Source organism: Rattus norvegicus, chromosome 20, assembly GCF_021556685.1.
Source record: "Rattus norvegicus strain SHRSP/BbbUtx chromosome 20, alternate assembly SHRSP_T2T, whole genome shotgun sequence".
In the NCBI taxonomy this organism is placed as follows: domain Eukaryota; kingdom Metazoa; phylum Chordata; class Mammalia; order Rodentia; family Muridae; genus Rattus; species Rattus norvegicus.
In genome coordinates this window covers 5,255,001-5,277,901 of record NC_141553.1, presented here as the reverse complement: position 1 = coordinate 5,277,901, position 22,901 = coordinate 5,255,001, and the positions used below count along the sequence as shown (strand labels likewise).

Sequence of the window (22,901 nt, the reverse complement as noted above, 5' to 3'; positions counted from 1 at the left end):
CCATCCAGAGTGGGATTGGCTCTCCTCCATCAATCACTAATTAAGAAAATGTCCTACAAGCTTGTCTACATCAGATCTTATGGAGGCATTTTCTCAACTGAGGCTCCCTCCTCCCTAGTAACTCTAGCTAAAGACAACATAACATAAAACTATCCAGCACATGCTAAGGTCAGTTACCATCACCAAATAAAGTCTTTCAGCAACCACATTTGTATGCTGAAAATTAAACTCTTTAAAGGGTGGAATGAAAAGTGATAGCTGGCCCAAGGAGGACACTAGCTAGTGCTGCCTCCCTGGGCTGGCCCTCAGCCCCCAAGAATGGATGACAATAGCAGAACCTGACAGGCAAAGGTTGAAAGCCTAAATCCTGAGGACTGGCCTCTTGATTTTCTGTTTGTGTTTTAGAGCCATCTTCTATTTCTATGGGAGGAAAGTCAGTCAGTCACCACTCCCTGGGTGAGTGCTTGATGATGGCTTGCTATTAGTTCTGCCATTTTCTGCTTTGCAAGCCTTAATGTTCCAAATACTTGTTGTGGTTGTGATTGTGGTTGTGGTTGCTTTCTTCATTTTTTTTTTTTTTTTTTGATATTTTTTTTTTTATTTTTTTTTTTTTATTAACTTGAGTATTTCTTATATACATTTCGAGTGTTATTCCCTTTCCCGGTTTCCGGGCAAACATCCCCCTCCCCCCTCCCCTTCCTTATGGGTGTTCCCCTCCCAACCCTCCCACCATTGCCGCCCTCCCCCCATAGACTAGTTCACTGGGGGTTCAGTCTTAGCAGGACCCAGGGCTTCCCCTTCCACTGGTGCTCTTACTAGTATATTCATTGCTACCTATGGGGTCAGAGTCCAGGGTCAGTCCATGTATAGTCTTTAGGTAGTGGCTTAGTCCCTGGAAGCTCTGGTTGCTTGGCATTGTTGTACTTTTGGGGTCTCGAGCCCCTTCAAGCTCTTCCAGTTCTTTCTCTGATTCCTTCAATAGGGGACCTATTCTCAGTTCAGTGGTTTGCTGCTGGCATTCGCCTCTGTATTTGCTGTATTCTGGCTGTGTCTCTCAGGAGCGATCTACATCCGGCTCCTGTCGGTCTGCACTTCTTTGCTTCATCCATCTAGTCCAATTGGGTGGCTGTATATGTATGGGCCAAATGTGGGACAGGCTCTGAATGGGTGTTCCTTCAGTCTCTGTTTTAATCTTTGCCTCTCCTTTCCCTGCCAAGGGTATTCTTTTTCCTCATTTAAAGAAGGAGTGAAGCATTCACATTTTGATCATCCGTCTTGAGTTTCGTTTGTTCTAGGGATCTAGGGTAATTCAAGCATTTGGGCTAATAGCCACTTATCAATGAGTGCATACCATGTATGTCTTTCTGTGATTGGGTTAGCTCACTCAGGATGATATTTTCCAGTTCCAACCATTTGCCTACGAATTTCATAAACTCGTTGTTTTTGATAGCTGAGTAATATTCCATTGTGTAGATGTACCACATTTTCTGTATCCATTCCTCTGTTGAAGGGCATCTGGGTTCTTTCCATTTTCTGGCTATTATAAATAAGGCTGCGATGAACATAGTGGAGCACGTGTCTCTTTTATATGTTGAGGCATCTTTTGGGTATATGCCCAAGAGAGGTATAGCTGGGTCCTCAGGCAGTTCAATGTCCAATTTTCTGAGGAACCTCCAGACTGATTTCCAGAATGGTTTTACCAGTCTGCAATCCCACCAACAATGGAGGAGTGTTCCTCTTTCTCCACATCCTCGCCAGCATCTGCTGTCACCTGAGTTTTTGATCTTAGCCAATCGCACTGGTGTGAGGTGAAATCTCAGGGTTGTTTTGATTTGCATTTCCCTTATGACTAAAGATGTTGAACATTTCTTTAGGTGTTTCTCAGCCATTCGGCATTCCTCAGCTGTGAATTCTTTGTTTAGCTCTGAACCCCATTTTTTAATAGGGTTGTTTGTTTCCCTGCGGTCTAACTTCTTGAGTTCTTTGTATATTTTGGATATAAGGCCTCTATCTGTTGTAGGGTTGGTAAAGATCTTTTCCCAATCTGTTGGTTGCCGTTTTGTCCTAACCACAGTGTCCTTTGCCTTACAGAAGCTTTGCAGTTTTATGAGATCCCATTTGTCAATTCTTGATCTTAGAGCATAAGCCATTGGTGTTTTGTTCAGGAAATTTTTTCCAGTGCCCATGTGTTCCAGATGCTTCCCTAGTTTTTCTTCTATTAGTTTGAGTGTGTCTGGTTTGATGTGGAGGTCCTTGATCCACTTGGACTTAAGCTTTGTACAGGGTGATAAGCATGGATCGATCTGCATTCTTCTACATGTTGCCCTCCAGTTGAACCAGCACCATTTGCTGAAAATGCTATCTTTTTTCCAATGGATGGTTTTGGCTCCTTTGTCAAAAATCAAGTGACCATAGGTGTGTGGGTTCATTTCTGGGTCTTCAATTCTATTCCATTGGTCTATCTGTCTGTCTCTGTACCAATACCATGCAGTTTTTATCACTATTGCTCTGTAATACTGCTTGAGTTCAGGGATAGTGATTCCCCCTGAAGTCCTTTTATTGTTGAGGATAGCTTTAGCTATCCTGGGTTTTTTGTTATTCCAGATGAATTTGCAAATTGTTCTGTCTAACTCTTTGAAGAATTGGATTGGTATTTTGATGGGGATTGCATTGAATCTGTAGATTGCTTTTGGTAAAATGGCCATTTTTACTATATTAATCCTGCCAATCCATGAGCATGGGAGATCTTTCCATCTTCTGAGGTCTTCTTCAATTTCTTTCTTCAGTGTCTTGAAGTTCTTATTGTACAGATCTTTTACTTGCTTGGTTAAAGTCACACCGAGGTACTTTATATTATTTGGGTCTATTATGAAGGGTGTCGTTTCCCTAATTTCTTTCTCGGCTTCTTTCTCTTTTGTATAGAGGAAGGCAACTGATTTATTTGAGTTAATTTTATACCCAGCCACTTTGCTGAAGTTGTTTATCAGCTTTAGTAGTTCTCTGGTGGAACTTTTGGGATCACTTAAATATACTATCATATCATCTGCTTTCTTCATTTTAAGTGTTTTTTAAAATAATATACAAAAATAACTAACACCTTGATGTGTACATACACACATCGAGTGCACACTCTCAATGTGCAAACACATCTTCAGTGTATGGACACATCCTCAATGTGTAAACATAACATCATTCTGTGCATAGATCTTCACTGTGTGAACCCACCCTCATTGTGCCAATTGATAATACCTTGTCCTATTTCTCAGGCAGTAGATAATGCTGAAATTCTTTTGTCCCCATCACAGACCCTTTGCTCTATCCTTTCTCAAAGACTTTGTAAGTGAGTTGTGGTCTTTAATGTCTATTTGCAATATTTATACATTCTCACTGAATGCAATATGCCATTCTTTGTAATTTTTTACTAAAGTGTTGTCTCTCTTAATACATTACTACAATTTTCATCTTCCTCAAAACTGTAATATTAAAATGTACAAAAATATACTGTATGCACTTCAGTTGAGGAATGAAATCACAACTTAAGAATATACAATATTTTTCTACCATTTCCTAACTGATGCATTCTCACTATCTTACCCAATTCTCTTGGCTGACTCCCATCCACTCCCTCAGCACACAACCCCTGTAACACAACCAGTCAATCCTTTCAAGTCTGTGGTTTCCTTGGTTTCACAAACCAATTGTCTTGAGTTGTGTCTCACCATTATAAAGGTTACATTTCTACATAATAACCTTCCTCCAAATGATTTTTAAGCTTGCTTCTGGAGGTTATTTTGGAAATAACATGGGAGTCTCATTTCTCTTCTTATTCAGGCGTCAACTCTTCTGGTGGGTCTGTTATCCCAATCTCTGCCCCATGGCCTTCCTTTCTGTGTCATGTTTGGGTTTTCTGTTTGGCTGGATTTGTTTTGTTCTTCTTAAATTTATATAGCACATCCTCTATGATTACTGTTTTCTTTTTGAAAAAATGAGACAATCAGTATTTTCTACTAGAACCTTTAGTTGGCCATCTCCCAAAAGGCTTTCTTCCCACTCCAGTGGCTGTAGACAATTTCTCTGTTACTATTAAGTCCACAAAAACAAACAAAAAACCCCACAGAACTTCCTCTCTTTTGCAATGACTATCATAGTCTTTCTTCTTTCTGAAACACAATTGGCCTCTAAGTCCCCAAACTTTTCTGTGACTGAAAGTACTAGAGTTCACACTTGGTCTCATGAGTTTCGTTGAATGCAGAATGGAAAATTATTTTACTTCAACACTTTATTTCTCTTGATCACTCTTCATTTTGCTACTGTTGATTAATAATCTTCTATTTTAATAATTGTTATTTACCAGGGACCAACCCCTGCCATTCTCCTTTCTTCCTAGTTCCCTCTTGATGTAGCAGAAGGGGAGAGCATCTGTGGGTCAAGGCTTGGTCTTTGGAGATATTTAGAGTTGCTGTTTAATCATAAAATGTTTACCTATCTTAAGTATAAGTCACTTTGCCACTGTAGCTGACCTGTCTGAGTTCCTCCGAGGCCAGAAACTGCATTTAGCACCTCAGAGTAAAATGGCAGGGGAATTAAGTAAAGTAGCCTTTGTTCTATCTCTGCAGGAACTACATGGCTCTAACTCCCAGCCTGCTAGTTAAAGTCACAGGAAGAAAAAGGAACACTTTGAAAAGTGATTTAAATCTTTATTTCTATGTTCACTCTAAAAAGATCTCTAAGAAAGTTCTTCTAAAAGGTGGTTCTCTCAAAAAAGTCCTTCTTCAATTCTGTCCTAAAAGTCCTCTCTGTCTTCAGCACTTATAAGTCGTTCAGAATGCATGATCATGTGGCGAGAAATTCACCACAAATTTATACATAAATTCAAATCATAAGTTGAATAAGAAGTTTACAACAGAGTGTTTACATACATATCCATTCAGAGTAATTATCTGGCTAAACATTCATTTTCTGTCACTAGCTCTGCAGGTACATTGAAAGTTAAAAACCATAATTTTTGTAACTAAGGTATTAGTGAAGTTTTGTATAGATAAACCCAGTCAATAGTTTATCTTCTGCCCTTACACCTATAGTAATTCCTTAGTTCCCTTTTATGACCTTTGGTTAATTGTTTTACAACTTCTTGGAATGTGCTCTAAGTTTGTAAATGTCTGCTTGCTATCTCAGAAGCAATTAACTGGTGACACTGGAAGACTGGCAGATTTCTCAATGCATTTTGACATCAGAAAGAACCTAATAGCAGTCATATCATAAAAAAATCTTAACTAATTACTAATATAATTTTAGGAATTCTTATAGAATCATCATTAAGAACTGAGAGCATCTATTTGTCTATATAGCATCAATACAAGACAGTACATCTTCATTCTGCAGAAATCTGCTCAAAGGGGTGGGCAAATACCTAGTGATTGTTAAATGTATTCAATAATAACAGGAAAACCATATTAATATCAGGAGTCTTTCCTCAGATGAAATCCCAGCCTTACCTAGAGAAGCAATCCATCATTAACTTTATACTCCACAGCAGAACCATCTCAGGATGATCACCTGCTAGTCTTTTAGCTTCTTCTTGATAGCTCCTGGCAGTTACCAAATAAAAATATTTCAAGACTTTTCTTTATTCTTGCATTATGTGTATTAACTATGCTGTGCCTGCATGTGGGACTAGCTTCATTCTTCCTACTACAGATTCAAGATTTTCCTACCTGTTGACTTGAATCTTTAATTATAAAAAAAAGTCACCTACATTCATGATCATGATCATGGTCACGCCTTTCACATCTACCTACATCTATAGAACAAACCCAAAGTTTTGCTCTCTGGAGCTGTCAAATATGAAAATAAATTTTAAGGACCCCCTCCATGCCTGAGGGCTCAGGACTTCTGGTTCATTTCTCATCTATGTTCACTTAAACTTATGTTTTATAATAAAGATATAAGTGGGGTCTTACTACAAAGCACAGGCTAGCCTTTGACTTGGGTTCTCAGAGCATGGCTTCTATAGTGCACCACCACACACCCAACTTGCAAGCAAGTCTTGCCCTAACTGGATGCTAAGTACCCCTTCTCTCAGCCATGTGTTTATCTCATCCAGTGCCTCTGCCTCTTCAGCTAATGGCACTCCTGCTTGTGAGCAGAAGTGGATACTCAGATGTCTTCAGGGGGAGCTCCTCTCCATCCTGAGTGTCCTCTCACTGGTCACTTCTAGCAGTGATAAGTGACTTCTACACCTCAGTCAGGGGAACTCGCCTAACTGCAAGGGCAGGCTTGACTGTATTTATTTCTGTGGCTGTAACAAATTATCCCAGCTTTCTGGTTTAACACAGCGCCAACATAACTTGCAGTTCAGTGAGTGGACCAGCACCACACCCATCAATGGGGGGGGGGACTTGTCAGCAGATCTGTACTCCTTCATGGGGAGTTCCCTTGTCCTTCCAGCTGGCACTTGTCCAGTTTCTTTGTCTCAGAGCCCCTGCTTCACTCCTCGGAGTTTAAAAAGGTCTATCAAGCTTCATGTCATCTGGTCTCCTGCTTTCCCATGTACCTTCTCCATCTTATCTGTTGCTCTCTCTTTGTTTTGGACACAGGTAAAGCTAAAAACACAGCTAGATCATACTTAAAAATAGGGAGGGGGTTGGGGATTTAGCTCAGTGGTAGAGCGCTTGCCTAGCAAGCACAAGGCCCTGGGTTCGGTCCCCAGCTCCGAAAAATAGAAAAGAAAAAAAATAGAGAGGATTTGTGTGTGTGTGTGTGTGTGTGTGTGTGTGTGTGTGTTTGTGTGTGTGTGTGTCTGTGTGTATCTGCCTCTTATACAAGGACTCGAAGGGCCGTTAGAGACAAAGTGCATGACTGCAGATTTCAGTGCAGGGGAAATAAAGCCCAGGTTTGTGGAGGAGTGGGTACAAGTCAGCGCTGACATGGAGGGTATGCTAGGACAGACAGGTCACTGTGGAAGCACAAAATAATCCCCTTCAGGGTTTATTCCCATCAATAAGGGAAACCAGGAAAATCCCAAGGACAGTCTGACCTCTGTTTGTGTGTTTGTACACTGACCCCCTCTTCCATTAACAGCAGCACAGGTCCCCACAGAAACCTTCAGGGGGGACTATTGTTCTTTTTATTACACACACACACACACACACACACACACACACACACACACACACACACACACACAAGACGGGGAAAAAAGGAATTTTTTGGTAAATCTCTTAGGGCTGCTGTTGCTTCGATGAAACCCCAAGACCAAAGTCAACCAGGGAAAGAAGGAAACAGTTTCTTTGACTGTTTGTTACATTTGCACACTGCAATCTAACACTGAAGGAAGTCAGGACAGGAACTCAAGCAGGGCAAGAATCTGGAGGCAGGAGCTGATACAGAGGACATAGGAGGGTGCCGCTTACTGGCTTGCTCCCCATCGTTGCTCAGCCTCCTCTCTTACAGAACCCAGGACAACCAGATCAGGTGGCACCACCCAGAGTGGGATTGGCTCTCCTCCATCAATCACTAATTAAGAAAATGTCCTACAAGCTTGTCTACATCAGATCTTATGGAGGCATTTTCTCAACTGAGGCTCCCTCCTCCCTAGTAACTCTAGCTAAAGACAACATAACATAAAACTATCCAGCACATGCTCTAAGGTCAGTTACCATCACCAAATAAAGTCTTTCAGCAACAACATTTTTATGCTGAAAATTAAAGCCAAATTCTGAGGACTGGCCTCTTGATTTTCTCTTTATGTGTTTTAGGGCCAACTGGTGTTTCTGTAGGAGGAAACTCAGTCAGTCACCACTCCATGGGTGAGTGTTCCATGGCTTTCTTTCAATTCTGCCATTTTCTGCTTTACAAGTGCTAATGTTTCTAATACTTGTTGGGTTTTTTTTCAATCAACACAATTCAAACAATCCCAGAACAACCTGACCTCTGTGTATGCACAGGCCCCTCTTCCATTAACATCATCGCAGGTCCCAGGAGTTGGGGCACAGAAACCTTCAGGGGAGTGGCTATTGTTCTGTTTCCTACACACACACACACACACACACACACACACACACACACACACACACGGGCAGAAAAAGGATTTTTTTTTTTTTTGGTGAATCTCTTAGGGTTATTGTTGCTATGATGAAACCCCAAGACCAAAGTTAACCTGGTAAGGAAAGGGTTTATTTGGCTTACACTTCCACATTACTGTTCATCATCGAAGGCAATCAGGACAGGAACTTAAGCAGGGCAGGAACCTGGAGGCAAGAACTGATGCAGAGGACATGGAGGGGTGCTGCTGACTGGCTTGCTCCTCCTGGCTTGTTCAACCTGCTTGCTTATAGAACCCAGTACCACCAGCTCCAGATGCTACCACCCACAATGGGCTGGGCCCTCCCCTCATTGATCACTAATTGAGAAAAATGTTCTACAGCCAGATCTTATGGGGGTGGTCCTCAGTTTGGGTTACTATCTTTCTGATAACTCTAGCTTGTTTCAACTTGAGGTAAGACTAGCCTGTAGTGAACAATAGGTAGTCCCTGAATGACTTCCCTAGGCCTCAGTAGATCTTTGGCTAAGTTCATTCTCTCTGTTTATCTGTGTAACTGATCTTTGGATAAAAGAGCATTATTCTCTATATTTGTTAGTTTTATTTGTTCTTTTTCAAAATGTCTGGTCTTTACTCTGTGGAGTCTAGTCCTTCATGACTCTGCCACTGTTCCTCAGGACACACACCACTGTCTAGGGCTATACCCAGATGGTGGTCCAGAGATACCAGCTCACCATACTGCCCACAACCACCCATAGAAAATGGGGTGTGACTCTTTCCTGCAGCCTTGCTTTAAGGCAATGTTCACAGAGTCTGAGAGTCAGTCAGTGAGACACTCACTCTGGTTTTTTTGTCTTGTTTTGTTTTGTTTTGCTTTCAGGAATGTGCAGATCCAATCCTGGTAAGTTGCTTTGCTTTTCTTCTGCTCTGCCAATGGTCAGACCCTTGATCATCACAAGGACATGTCCCTGAACTGTCACACCTCTTCCAGAAGCTTTCCAGAAACTCGAGTTCCACATTTCTTAGTTCGCTATAACCAGACACCCCAATACTGTTTGTCCTTATCTAAGTCTTAGTCCAAAGGCATGTCACCAAGAAACACACAGATTTTCAAATCTGTACAACAAGGACAGAGAAAAATAAGGAAGTGAACAGGAGGTGAAGGAATTCAATGAGAATGGGGATGCAACATGAGAGAACTGGTGTTGTGTGTCTGTGAGGGAGTGGAAAGCTGTGTGACTGACAGAACAAACTCTCCCGAAGATGTCTTCAAGTCAGGCTGACAGCAACGGAATTGACAGTTAGTGCCCCAGCTCTCTGCTACAACTGACATTGTTTGGGAATTGATTCTTTCTGGACTTCTTGTACATACGCACGCATGCACGCACGCACGCACGCACGCACGCACGCACGCACGCACGCACGCAGGAATACACGGCTTTTGAGCCTAATGAGTAAGTCCTTTGCTTGCATTTATTTTCACAACAAACTGATAAGGCCCCTCCCCCTTTCCCCTCTCACTCCCTGCTAGGTCACATGGCTGGCAACTATTCTCTAGATTATACAAATTCTCTCATAATGACGAGTTATTGTTTCCAACTAGAGAGGAAGCAAACAGGACTGGAGATGAGATGGCAGGTGCTAGTCTGCATATATAAAAGCCTCATTAGTTCATTCTTCCTCCCGTATAGAGGGGGAATCCTATTTCTGGCCATAATAATTATAAATATTGCTTGTTTGATAAAAGAGGTGAATTTCCATGCTGGTAGGAAAAGAAACTGTAGGAGAAAACTAGAGAACATTGAATGTTGGAAAGGGTGATATTAGAGAACTAGTTACATGATGTATGAGTGTGCCTGGTGTGTGTCAGTGCCTGCCAGCCATGTACCATGCACTGGTCTGTAAGCATAAGCCAGCCTGGCCCCAGTCTCACAGCTGAGACAGACAAAAGGACACCTGTACCCAACACATGTTCATGTCAGAGACCAGAACTGTGAGGAAAAGTAGACTAGGGCTGGGCCAGTGGAGACACAGGGCGAGAGTAAGATCACAGGGCTGTGAAAAGAATCTTAAATGGACACCTGTGTGACACAGGGGGGCAACAACACAGGGATCTTGGGGAAGAACACCCCGACCAACCGCAGCAGAAAGAGTGTTGATGACAGAGGGGTGAGAGCAGAAGAGGCTAGGCCACAAAGGGACTAAGCAGAGAGAGAGAGAGAGAGAGAGAGAGAGAGAGAGAGAGAGAGAGAGAGAGAGAGAGAGAGAGAGGAGAGAGAGAGAGAGAGCTGTGCCTCTGGGGCAATGGAAGGCCTTATGATCCTGGGAGTAGCTCCTGAGTAGATTCTAGGGATGTAGGCGCAGTATGTGAACCACTGTCTTAGTTAGGGTTTTACTGCTGTGAACAGACACCATGACCAAGGCAAGTCTTATAAAGGACGACATTTAATTGGGACTGGCTTACAGGTTTCGAGGTTCTGTCCATTATCATCAAGGTAGGAGCATGGCAGCATCCAGGCAGGCATGGTGCAGGAGGGAGCTGAGAGTTGTACATCTTCTTCTGAAGGCTGCTAGGAGAAGACTGGCTTCCAGTCACTAGGATGAGGGTCTTAAAGCCCACACCCACAGTGACACACCCACTCCAACAAGGCCACACCTACTCCAACAAGGTCACACCTCCTAATAGTGCCACTCCCTGGGCCAATCATATACAGGCCGCCATAACCACTATCTGCACTAACTTGAAATTTTTTCTTTTTTGTACTCTTCTTCAGCTCTATTCCAAGAACCGCAAAGTGAGTTTCTCTATTTTCACAATCTTATATCATTAAATATATGTTATCAACAATAGCTACCATTACAATACTGTAAGATCCTGGCAATCACTTCTCCTCTCCTGTGATCACCAAATGACACAACTCCAGCTATCAAAGCAGGGTCGTGGCAAGATACTGTCTCACTAAGTATCCTCCTAACTTCAGCACCCTGGGGAAGGGGACTTCAAGCCTGTGTTCTTAAAAACTTAGTCCTGACCAGCTAGAGAGATGGTGCTGTGCCTACTGGGCACTGGAGGACCTCGTGCATCCTAGAGTCGCTCCTGATAGACTCTGGGGTGTAGGTGTAGTGTAAACCACAATCCACACTAACTTGACTTTTTTTGTACTCTTCTTCAGCTTCAGGCCAAGGACCAGCAAGTGAGTTTTTCTTGTATTTCACAATGTTGTATCATTGAGCTTCCATACTAGGCAGAGACCGCTCCCTTCCTTCCTGTTTTCCAATAAGCCAGGGTCATGGGGCTCATAGCTCTCAGTTCTGGAGAGCTGCCTCATACCTTCAGTACATTTCTTTCCAGGCAGTAGCATGCCCTTCTGGCCTAAGCAAACTCATACCTTTGGCCTCAGCTCCTAGCAGTCATTTCCTTTCTGTATCTTTACATTCTCCTTCCTTCAGACCCTTCTCCTTAAACTGTAACACAGGTGAGTCTTCCTCTGACCACAGCCCTGTCTAGCTACAACCTCCCTCCCACCAGGGGAGCCCATGTTCCTCTAGCTGGCTGTAGGCCCATAAACTCTGCACAGTTTCTTGACAAACTGAGAGTCATGAGAGAAGACCTGCTCACAGACACTTTTAACTAGCGCCTGCTTGTTGACTGACCTTTGTGATATACGGAGGGCTGCTGTCCTGCTGCCCGCAGCTGCATCCCACCCCTCGCTTGTGTGAGCATAGTCAAGTCTCTCCTGAAAGCTTGGCAGTTACCTAAGTAATCACCACAGCAACCAGCTTCCAAGTTTTCAAACATCTGGAGGGACGAGAAGTAGGGAAACCTGAAGACAGGAGGTGATGCTTGGATCTGTAACCTCAAGACTCTGAACCATATATCTGAGAGGAGGGAATAGAATCACCATCCCTCCGTGATCTAAACTGTAAGCTCACAGCTCTTTCCTTTTGTAATATTTTCATGGACTTTTAGAGAATTTTGTGTAGTTTACCTTGATTGTATTCACTACTACCCACTTCTTTCCAGATCCACCAGTCCCCTACCATGTCCTCTCTTTTAAAGAAACTGCTTCTCAGCAGCTAGCTGTCTTGATCCTCCAGCCCTGATCCCCCACCTCCTTCTGGAGCTGTTTCCTGAGCCTCACGTGTAGGGTTTGGACTGTAAATGTATTAATTGGGGGTGAGCACCTAAAATGCAGTTGATTTCTGTATCTCGACCAGTTGTGGTTTTCAGGAATGTTCTTGATTTCTGTTACAGGTAGAACAAGAAGCTCCAAGTCCTTACACGACCCTCTAAGTACGTTTTCCCCAACCTATAACTGTATTCTTGGGTCTTCTATGCAATGCCTGCTCTGGGGAAGCTTACAAAGGGCGGTAAGGAGACATGCTCAGACAGAGGAAGCTGTTTGACTCTTCTGTCCTCCCAGTGTGGGAACCTACCATCCTTTCAAGACCCTTTAAGTAACTGTCCCCACTGCTTCATGCAACCCAGGGAAGATTCTGCTAACAAAAACCCAAGTTCACTCATTGAAAAGCATGAGGAGAATTCTGGGGTCAGGTGAAGCACTTCATACAAAACAGTCTAGGTCAATAACCTCAGAGGGTGGTCTCAGTCTCTTAAACAACCAAAGGAAATGCACTGACTTCCCAGAGTCCTCCCACTCAGAGGACTCGGTGAATGCTTGGCCCAAAACCTCCCCAAAACAAACGTCCCTGAGTCATGCTCCTTCCAAACTGAAGGTTTTGTGTTTTTGTTTTAGCAGGCAAGACTGGAGAAATCAGTAAGTCCCTCTCTGCATTTTGATCCTCAGGAGCTTTGCCGCACTGCACAGAACAGTTGTGACAGTCGTGGCCCTGGCACCTCCATTTCCTCCTGTAAACACTGCCCATGCTTTCCCTCCTTTCTTCCTGCTCTTGACACACGTGGCGCCCCCGTGAGACAGGATTACAGAACCTCTCCCTAACTGCAGTACCAGCTGCAAAGGGAGACATGGTAGGGACAGACAGTCTAGCAAAGTCGGACTGTCACTGTCACTCTTCTTGAAGCTCCAGGGGCACTCAAGGGAGAAGACTGACATGGTGCCCTCCTCAGCCATGGGGAGAGGGCTTCATGGCACACAGAGAGTCCCAGCCTGAAGATGGAGGGTCCCCACACTGTCAGTGATGCTTTGTGGGAGGAGTATGGTGTGGTGCAGTGCGGTACGATGCGGTGCGGTGTGGTGTGTGCGTGTGAGCACAAGCCTAGAGGTTATTGCAGATGGCACTGAAACAACCATCTGCCAAGAGCTACGTGATGCAGAGCGGGAGATGCAAGGACAGGTGATGGGAGATTTGAGCAATCCTCTGCAGCCCCAGGGGAATCACCTTAGATTCTGTTGGAGGTACGGGACCTCAGGCTGGTGTCCACCCCTGGTCTACTAATCAGACCCCATGTTTGTCAAGGTCACTGGGTAATTTACACATACATTAAAACTTGAGTTTCATCATGCTATAGGATCTGAATCGTCTGCACTTAGGAAGGAAATAAAAATGGAACACGGTTGACCCCAATTGAATCAGCTTCTCCATCCCTGTGGAGTCTCCACATAACAGCATGCGACTAAGAACAAGAAAAGTGAAACTCCTGGGGGCTTAGTGGATTTGTTAAAGTGTCTGCCCAGATTTTTGATGCTGCCACACCTAGACTAGGTTAATCCTGAAGGAAAGAGGAAAAAGAATGTCAGAGTCAGGGTTCCTAGGCCACACCCTGCACAAGGAGAATGCTATTTTGCCAAGCATGGGAGTCTAGGCTCCTGATTCCTTACCGACAATCCCTGCCTAGAATAGCCTCAGTTTGTCTCATACCACAATGACAAGCCGGGTCACTCTGGTGAACAAGGACCTAACTCATCACAAAGATAGGAATTCCAAGGTCTCCTTCAGAAGATGAGGCCATAGGCTCTAGCTAAGCAGCTCGAGATGGCCAGCTAACGGGAAGACGATAGGTATGTTGACAGTGTTCTCACTCCCCGGGAGGGGCTGACCCCAGCTCGTACTACCCATCAAAGTGAAAACGGCACTGTTGGCTTTGGTTTCAGAAACCAAAGAGAGAATTTTGATGTAAACTGTTTTCCTCTGCTAAAGAACTAACTATTCTTGGTTTGTTTTTCCAATATTTTAGCTGGAACCATTGGACCTATAAGTGAGTATTTTTTTACCTCTTTGTCCTCCTATGAGATTTGGGACCCTACCCTACCTGCTGCCCCAACTCCCATTCCAGAAGGCTCTCCCATGCATGTTTCATGGTTACATTTAAAGTTTAGGGCACCTCCTGATATCCAGGATCTAAGACAAAGTGATATCATGAAATATCACTAAGTTTAAGAAAAGGAAAAGTTAAATAGTTGTTACATTTTTATTCTGTTGTCATTTTATTTTATTTTATTTTACTTTATTTCTTTGTTAAGATGGGTTCTCAATAAATTGCTCTGATGGGAACTCTGCTATCTCTGAGATAGCTGCCATCTTTTTATTAGCCACCTGCCCCACACCCCTCCTCCGACCCCCCTTGTTGGGTTGCTTTGTGATTTCTTTGGGGAATAGGGGTGGCATGCTGATTCTGCAACTGTCAACCACATTGACACTCTCTTGTTTCCATTACAGTGCAGTTCTCCGCACCTATCCGTGAGTATCCATCCTCTACTCTAGCCCTGTGCATAGTGAACCTGCAGAGCTGAGGATAGACATACACCATTTCTTGGGGCTGTGTTTCCCATTACAGTTTCCAAAGAGGTCATGCATGATGTGCAGTGACCTCAAATCCCACAGGCTAACTTAATTTAAGAAACACTAGGGGGCAGTATAATCACCCTTCAGAAAAGGAAAGTATAGTCTCTAAGGAAGTGCAAGAAGAGAAATATATGCATTACAAACTCCACTTTGCCTTTCTCGGTTGCCTAAGGCTAGCCCAGCACAGAGTGAAAAGAAGCCTCCAGTCTTACAGGTTCCCAGTGTGTTGCGTAATAGGGCTGCCTGTAGCTTGCAATACAAGCTACCCTGGGTCTTCTAGTGTTTCCATCCACAGTGTTGATGTAGAATGAATGTTGAGAGATGGGTGTTCAGTTATTGAGTAATATCTCCACACCGATGAAGCATAATGATCCCTTTCTCTCTCTCTCTCTCTCCCCATCTCTCTAGCTGGAGCTACGGGACCTATCAGTAAGTTTTCTGTCCCTTCTAAACTGAAGAGCTCATGCTTTCTCTGCAGCAACTAACAGGTCTTCTCCTGCTCTCCATGGTGAAGTTGCAAAGCTCTCATTGTGTTATTTTCTTGGCCGTTTTAGTTCTCCTCCACCTGGTATGTCAGTGGGTCACATCCAGGTTGTGAAAACTGACAAAGCGGAGGCAGAACCCTCGTAGAACCATCAAGGGGTTCACCAACATCAAGTCACACAAGAGCGTGAGGGAGGACAGTGAGAGGGGAAGAGAGTTCCAGCAGGGAGGGTTTGTCTAGTCCTTTGCAAGGGTTTAAGTTAAATCATGGCCACCCACATCCCAGGGGGACTGTTAGGCAGAGGGCTTTTCCCTGCCTAATCTTGTCTAGCACTCATAGCAAGGAAACCAGCTTGCAGCAGCCTCCTTCAGGGTCAAAGTTCAGAGCCCAGCTGAGGAGGCACATAGATGAGGGTGGCCAGAGCCCAGGACGCCTGCTAACTTCTATTCTGTTTCTTTCCAGAACTGTCTCAAAAAACCTTCCGTAAGTCACCTGGGTCTCGTTGTACCTCTTGACCCTCAAGAGACTTAGGGTAGCCGTCCGTTTTCATGTCAATCATCCGTACCCACAGACCCACTCCCACAGCTTGATCATCCTTTCCCAGAACTCCCCGGGGTGGCAGTAAACTAGGTTCAACAATAAAAGGATATTAACTATGACAGTGGAATCCAAGGTTAAAAACTCAGCCTATCGGCTGCCCCTTCCCAACCCACTGGTGCTAACCCAACCCCATAGAGGCAGCACACAACAAAGAGACTCAATGGAGCACAAAACCCTCACGCCTTCCGCAAATGTTGTTCATCCTGTAATGACAGAAACATCAAGCTTCGTTTGACTTCTATGTTCTCAGATGATTTTTCTCCAGGACAGTTGGCTGCCAGGGCAACTGTGACTTCCCTGATTTGCATATTTCCACAGAAACACTATAAGGAGCGTCCAAGTGCCAAGATAAAGTTGTTCATCTTATAGTTTTACACACTGAGTCCTAGCTGCACATAACCACCCCCCCGCACTGTTTTATAGTCTTACTAACAAAAATTAAGGTTTGTTCTTAATTTCATGACTAAAGATATCTGACTTGAGGTTCCTTAGATTCACAAGATTAACCAACCATGCCATCGCTGGCCAACTGTAACATCTTTTTATGTTTATAATATCCCTGAGCCTGGAATGCTGGCTGCACTGAGGAAGACCTAAGCCTCACAGCTGTCCTTGCTAAGAAGACTTAGTCCTTCTGCTACCATTGTCTGGCATCACAAGCAGGTTACAGAACTTGCTGAACTGGAGGGAGAAGAGGCCTAATAGAAGAGAAGGTTTAAAAGCAACCACAAAAGAGAAGTAAAATGGCAGCTAAAAAGAGAGAGAAAAGAAAAGCTGGACAAACAGAGGTGAAGTAGGAAGAAAAGTGAGGGAGACAGCAGGCGGCAGAAGACAGGAGACCAGACACGGCAGAGAATGGGAAGAACAGAAAGGGCACACACGGTGATACAAGGATGAACACGGAGGAAAATGGAGGAAACAGAAGATCATGAACTCAAGGTCATGTGGCTGGCTGGCTTTAACTTAGCAGACATCCTAAAGCTCTACAACAAGAACAAGGGCGCGCGCGCGCGCACACACACACACACACACACACACACACACACACACACACACACATGCTGTTAGTAGTTTGAATATGCTGGGCCCAGGGTACTCCTCTATTAGGAGATGTGGCCTTGCTAGAGGAAGTGCATCACTGTGGGGAGGGACTTTGAGACCCTTCCTCCTAGCTGCCTGGAAGACTGTCTTCTGCTCTTTGCCTCTGGAACAAGATGTAGAACTCAGCTCCTCCAGTGCCACACCTGCCTGGATGCTGCCATGCTCACCTTGATGATCATGGACTGAACCTCTGAACCTGTGAGCCACACATACATGCACACAGGGAGAGAGAAACTGCTAAATTATGTTGTAAAATACCCCCAATTCTGGCTTGTCTAATTGTCATAGCCCAGGGTATCTGGATCTGGAAAGCCATAGTCAGATGGGCCAGTCACAGACATTTCCCATCCTTAGCGCCGTGGCATGAGACAGTGGGGAAAGGGGGCTGCAGAACCACTGAAGGTCTTGACCTGACTCCGCATTCACAGGATTATGGTAGCCATCTGATGCCATCTGATAGCCTACTCAGTTTGTCCTCAGTAGGAGAAGGCTGCCAGCCAGCAGCACAACAGCAGCCAAACCCCTTCTTGAGATTTTTCCTCACTGTGGTCTCTGCAAAACTCAAAAGCCACCTCAGAATATTCTCTTCCATGGTCCAACCAACAAAATGGAAGCCTCACTGTCCTGGAAAATCACCCCCAAAGATGCCTCAGAAACCGAGTACACAAATCTACAGAAGTCCTGGAAGAACATGGCCACAGCTTTTGGGCAGGTGCCTGTAGTTCTCCATCCTGGATGTACAATGCCCACCCAAGCTCCTTCCTACGTAAGCAACTCTGAGAACGAGGAGCTAGGCTTTTAGCCCTCAGACTAATCTGTGCATCGTCAGCCGAAAGCCAACTCTCCATCCGCTAACAGCAGAAGGCTCCACTGCTCAGACTCTGAAGCTAATCAAATCCAGACAGCAGGCCCAACCATTAGTCTCCAAACAGCTAGAACCTGGGAAAGGACTGAACAGGGCCCTCACCTCTTATGCCCCTGGAACATGTTAGTGGTCTCTCCCCCAGTACTGGCAGAAGGGAAAGCATGGTTCTCGTTTTCTCTAATGTCCCCTTTGCCCACATGAGCCCCACAGAGAGTGCTGCCCTCACCCTTTGTTCATAGTTTGCAGACTGGCCTAGTCCTCCACGATCTCAGCACTGCTGCTCCACCCCTGCTCTGCCTCCCCTAGAATAAAATGCACGAACAACACTTCAGCAAAAACGTTCGGTTGGGGATTTAGCTCAGTGGTAGAGCGCTTGCCTAGCAAGCGCAAGGCCCTGGGTTCGGTCCCCAGCTCCGAAAAAAAAAAGAAAAAAAAAGTTCATACTAACATCAATTCTAATTTCTTTTCAGTGCAAACTCCTGGCCCTCTTGGTGAGTGAAAACATGTAGGTTCAATATTAATGACTTTCTATGACAAAGAACTTTGGCTCCAACTAGTCACAAATCCTGTTCCTTGACCTGGGCTTTTCCTGAATCATTACCGTCCTCCTTAAAGACTAATCATATTTTAGAAAATGGGGATTCCACAGCCTTAAAATTAGTATTAGGCAGCAAACAATCCTATACTTACGATTGTAAGGATATGTCAAACATTAGGATAGTTTTCAGGAAAAACAAAGTGGTCAAGAGGAAGGTTAAAGGGTAAGCGCAGATCTAAAGGGGGCTAAGAGTGATGCCTGTGTGCCTGGAGGGACAGTGCTGGAAGAGGGCAAGGGAAGGCATACCCTAAGGCTCTCACCTGCGGTACCTTCACAGAAAAGAGTGAGGAAGCAGCCCCTCCTAAGTCTACAGGAAGGCTGGGTACTGATGCAGCAACGTCATGGGGTGGGGGGTCAATGCTGCCTGGAAAGGCTATTCTCTCCTTTGAAGAACAGTTCGTCTACCTAACCATAATCATTTGTATCTATTTGCAGTGCAATGTATGGATTCTAGTGGTAAGTCCCTTATGAGTTGTTTGTTTTTGTTTTTGTTTTTGTTTTTGTTTTCCTCTCTGGTGTTCCTTGTCCCTGCAAAACATTCAGAAGGCCTGTTCCTTCTCTTCGTTTTTGTTGCCGTAGAATGATGGTTTAAACATGTTGCTATGCTTCCTGCTTTGTGCTTGTTAAGCATTTTCTAGAGTTATACATTAAGACACGGGCTGCAGCGATGACTCTGCAGTTAAGGGCAATTACTGCTCTTGCGGAGGACCCAGGTTCTGTTCCCAGCACCCACATGGAGGCTCACAGCTGTACGTCCAGCTCCAAAGGACCCAATGCCCTCTTCAGGTCTCGGCAGACGCCAGGCACACACACAGCACATAGATATGTGTGCATGCAGATAAAATACTCATACACATAAAATAGCTTCTCAGTGAAGAAAAAGAGCAAAGACATTCTCTGAGACATATTAACACGTGTTCTATAGTCAAGAATTTTCTTAAGCACCAGAGAAAGATTGCAGACATTCTCAGAGGGCTCAGGAAAGCTTTGCAGTTCAAGAGGGCCGACTAGGAGATAGAGATAATGCAGATAAAAGGACAGGGTGGGGCTAACTTTCCAAATAAGCCTTAAGAGGGAGACAAAACCGTTTAAACAGACTGAGGCTGGAGTGGGGCAAGACAGCACCCACACCCACAAAACCATGACCATTGTGACCTCTACAACGGGTTTTTCCTGCCATGAGCTCTGGTCCTAAGGATCTTTTGGTAAATGAATTGAAGTCATCATGAGTTGACTTTTGGCACACAAATTGGCACACAGCTGTAACCACGATTCAAGGCCGCCTCCATCCATATTCTTGACTGTCCCACACCGGCAGCCATGGAAATTCTCATAGAGAGAGGGAAAAAGTCCTTAGTGGCCCAAAGTCTCCTAACAGCCACTCTATGTCTCCTCTGTGTAAATACCTTTGAAATACTATAGATTTGAAATAGTGCAATTATATACATGAAAATTGCTAGTTTTGTTCCTTCAAGCTATGAGTTGTGGGTGAAAAAGAAAGATTAAGGCTGACTAAAAGGAAAAGAATTTACAAGCCTAGCAAAAGGAGTGGGAAAGACTGGCTTTAACGGCTCAGGTGGCCAGACGTAGGGCAAGAGGGTTGGAAGGGAGGACAGATGGTCAGAGCACATAGGTCATGATGTCATGAATCGCAAGAGTGGTTTGAAGAGTTTTCTATCCTGGCTGGAAAGAGGATGAGCGAAGCCTGGCTGCCGACAGTCCCTCTCCTGTCCCAGGCCAGCGAAAGTGCAGACAGTGCCCTGGGCTGACAGCTGGGAGCCCTGCACCTCTCTATAGCTAGTGCCGCCCTGTGGTCTAGACTCTCTATAGCTAGTGCCGCCCTGTGGTCTAGACTCTCTATAGCTAGTGCCGCCCTGTGGTCTAGACCCTTAGCTTCAGGATGCTGACATTTCTCCATTTGTTCTTCCGCCTTCAGAAAGCTGCAGCCGTAAGTCTCTCCTATGCTTTCTGTAAGTAAGGACTCTCAGGCTGGGGTCCTTCCCTCCACTTCCTCTGCCTTGTGAATGTAACATGAATCTCTCGTTTACTTTTTCCACCGTCTAGTTGGTGCCAGTCCCCAGGAAGGAATGAGCAAGCTGCCACACTGTAGCCTAGTAGTGGAGAACTGGAGGAGGGGAAAATCAAGGGTTATAGGTCATCGGTGCCAGCCTGGGCTACATGAGAGCTTTTTGGGGGGGTCGGGGGAGACAGAGTCTCCCAAAGTTTATAGAGACTTATCAGCGAGGGCAGGAGAACAAGAATGGTGGGAGGGAGGCTGTGTGCATGAGTCAAGGCTTGCACAGGTTGGCAGAAGTAGGAGAGAAAGGCAACACAGATTAGAGAAGATGCCACCCACCAGTGGGAGCAGGTGACCACACTGCAAAGGGAGACCCCACCCCGGGAGACAAGGGGTGCTCTTGTGTGTCCCCCAGAAGGAACCCAGTCCCTCCACTGAGGGCAGGGTCACCAGACTCCCACACTAATTTATGCCTTTGTTTTTCAGCTGAGGGATCCAACGGTAAGTCTGTCTGCCTCCTTTCATGACAGACCCCAAACTGTCCCAGGGATATTAAAAAGATCTTAAGCCAAATTTCTCTAGCCATGTTAGGACCCAATAGCTAAAATCTCCAATTCCTCGAACTGTTATAGCCCCATTAGATTATTAATAGGCTTTAGAATGTTCCTTGATGGACTTGGAAACTGGCAATCAAAGGGAAAGGTGTCCCTGCGGTTCTGTAACTTCTGAACTGGGGGCAGATACAGAAGGGAGAAATGGATGAAAGAGAAAGGTATTCCTGTCTTCCAGCAGGCCCAGCTCCACGAGTGATCAGGTACTGCTGTGCCTTCTCAGAGTCCCACAATTCCTACCAGACCTGGTGTTCTAACAAAGGAACTAAAAAATTCCCATTTTGAGCCTTCTGCTTTTCCACTGTCTGGAATTCCACACAGTAGTCACCAGTTCTCTGAGAAACGTTAAATTGTCTCTGTAGCGCTATGTGCATCACCAGGAAAGTTCCCAGCAAGGAAGAAAACCAAACTGGTGCTGCTGGCACAGTCTGCAAACCTAGCTACTTAGGAGGCAGGGCTACAGTATTGTCTGCTTCATGGCCTAGCCCGAGCTACAGACTAAGGGAAAGGCAAGCCTGGGCAAACTAATATGACCTGGTCTCAAAATAAAAAGCAAAAATGTAAAAAACAAAAAACAAAACAAAAAAAGAGATTGGCGGGAGAGGAGTGGCAGCATGTGACACCCTAGGGTTCAGCCCCTAATGTGGGGACAGAGGGGGAAAATGAATCAGAGTACAAGGACCAGCTTGGTGTGGTTGTGACACATGTAATCCCAGTGCTTGGGCAGTAGGAACAGGAGGTCCCAGGCTCTAAGTGATCCTGTCTCAGAGCCTCTCTCTGTAAAGGAAGCAAGGTAGTAATCAGCTTCTCTTAATTTCCTTTCAGCTGTAATGCCCATGGAAATGTGTAAGTCTGCACCCATCCTGTTCCCTAAGCTCCCACACAACTAGGCTCCGACACCCTCCATTTGGTCACTGGAGAACTGATGACCAAAATCTGCCTGGGTTATTAACACTGTACTATAAAGTCTAGACTTGACTGATGTACACACATAGAAAGAGGGAAAACATAGAGAGTTCTAAAACCTTACGTAAGTGTCAACAAAAGAGTGATGTCAGAAAAGGAAAAACTGACAGAAAATGGAAAGATGTTTATACAGCCACTGCAGTGAAGACCTCCCCCACCTGACTCTGTCTGCCCAGTTGGAGGCCATAACAGCTAAAGAATTTTCCTCACCGTGTAGGAAATCTCAGAGTTTAAAAGCTGCTGTCTCCTTGGCACCTGCTTTTACATCAGCACAAGTTTTTGACTTTTAAAATAATTTTATGGGAAAAGAAACCAAAGAATTGACTTGCATAAAATAAATAACAAGGGGAAATTTTCCCAGCAATTTAAAATTCAAAATTCTGGTCAGGTTAAAAATGCTGTCCCACAAGTCTAACGCATGAGCTCAATCCTGAAACCACAAGGAAGAAGTAAAGAGTCAACTCCAGAAGTCCACCTCTGACCTCCAGTCATGTGTGTACACACCACACACAAACACACACACCTTACACCTACATGTACACAACACAGACATACACACATACATACTGCACACACACACCACAGACATACACACACATATACACTTATACCACATACTCTACACCCACCACATACACCAAATAAATAAATTTTAAAATGTAAACATAAAACAGGGAAAAGTGAATGAGGAAAAATAAAAAGTAAATAATTCTCTCGAATGGACAAACTCCAGTTTCTATCAGTAAGTCCAGCTCTGGGACCCTACAACCTCCCCTTCCTGAACAGTCCTAAGGTCGATATCTTTAAGGGATATAAGACTTTGATTACCTTCTGTATTGAAAGCCACAATGTC

The 22,901-nt window shown here is 44.6% G+C and overlaps 2 protein-coding genes across 33 annotated transcripts in view; one reads left to right on the top strand and one right to left on the bottom strand.

The window, feature by feature from the left end:
- The window catches only part of Btn3a2 (butyrophilin, subfamily 3, member A2), a 75,112-nt gene that overhangs the window by 24,087 nt on the left and 28,124 nt on the right, over positions 1–22,901 (bottom strand). For 3 of the 8 annotated variants that reach the window (XR_015644563.1, XR_015644566.1, XR_015644565.1), the window contains exons 11-12: positions 11,696–11,840; positions 10,473–10,608 (exon numbers count right to left, since the gene is read on the bottom strand). The exons of 3 other annotated variants lie outside the window; for them this stretch is intronic. Coding sequence is in view for 1 of the 5 variants with exons in the window: in XM_087597032.1 (XP_087453158.1) it covers positions 11,833–11,840 (8 nt within the window). In the remaining 4 variants the exon portion in view is untranslated. Of the gene's footprint in view, positions 1–10,472; positions 10,612–11,695; positions 11,841–22,901 lie in introns of those variants that run through there. 2 more of the 8 variants (XR_015644564.1, XM_087597032.1) reach the window with 2 other exon arrangements.
- Tsbp1 (testis expressed basic protein 1) overlaps positions 1–22,901 on the top strand; it is a 60,534-nt gene that overhangs the window by 23,083 nt on the left and 14,550 nt on the right. For 6 of the 25 annotated variants that reach the window (XR_015644981.1, XR_015644979.1, XR_015644980.1 and 3 more), the window contains 12 exons: positions 7,758–7,808; positions 8,922–8,942; positions 10,816–10,836; positions 11,215–11,235; positions 12,297–12,335; positions 12,802–12,819; positions 14,199–14,219; positions 14,681–14,701; positions 15,215–15,235; positions 15,753–15,773; positions 18,327–18,347; positions 18,890–18,910. Coding sequence is in view for 14 of the 25 variants with exons in the window: in XM_087598082.1 (XP_087454208.1) it covers positions 7,758–7,808; positions 8,922–8,942; positions 10,816–10,836; positions 11,215–11,235; positions 12,297–12,335; positions 12,802–12,819; positions 14,199–14,219; positions 14,681–14,701; positions 15,215–15,235; positions 15,753–15,773; positions 18,327–18,347; positions 18,890–18,910 (297 nt within the window). In the remaining 11 variants the exon portion in view is untranslated. 25 annotated transcript variants of the gene reach the window in all.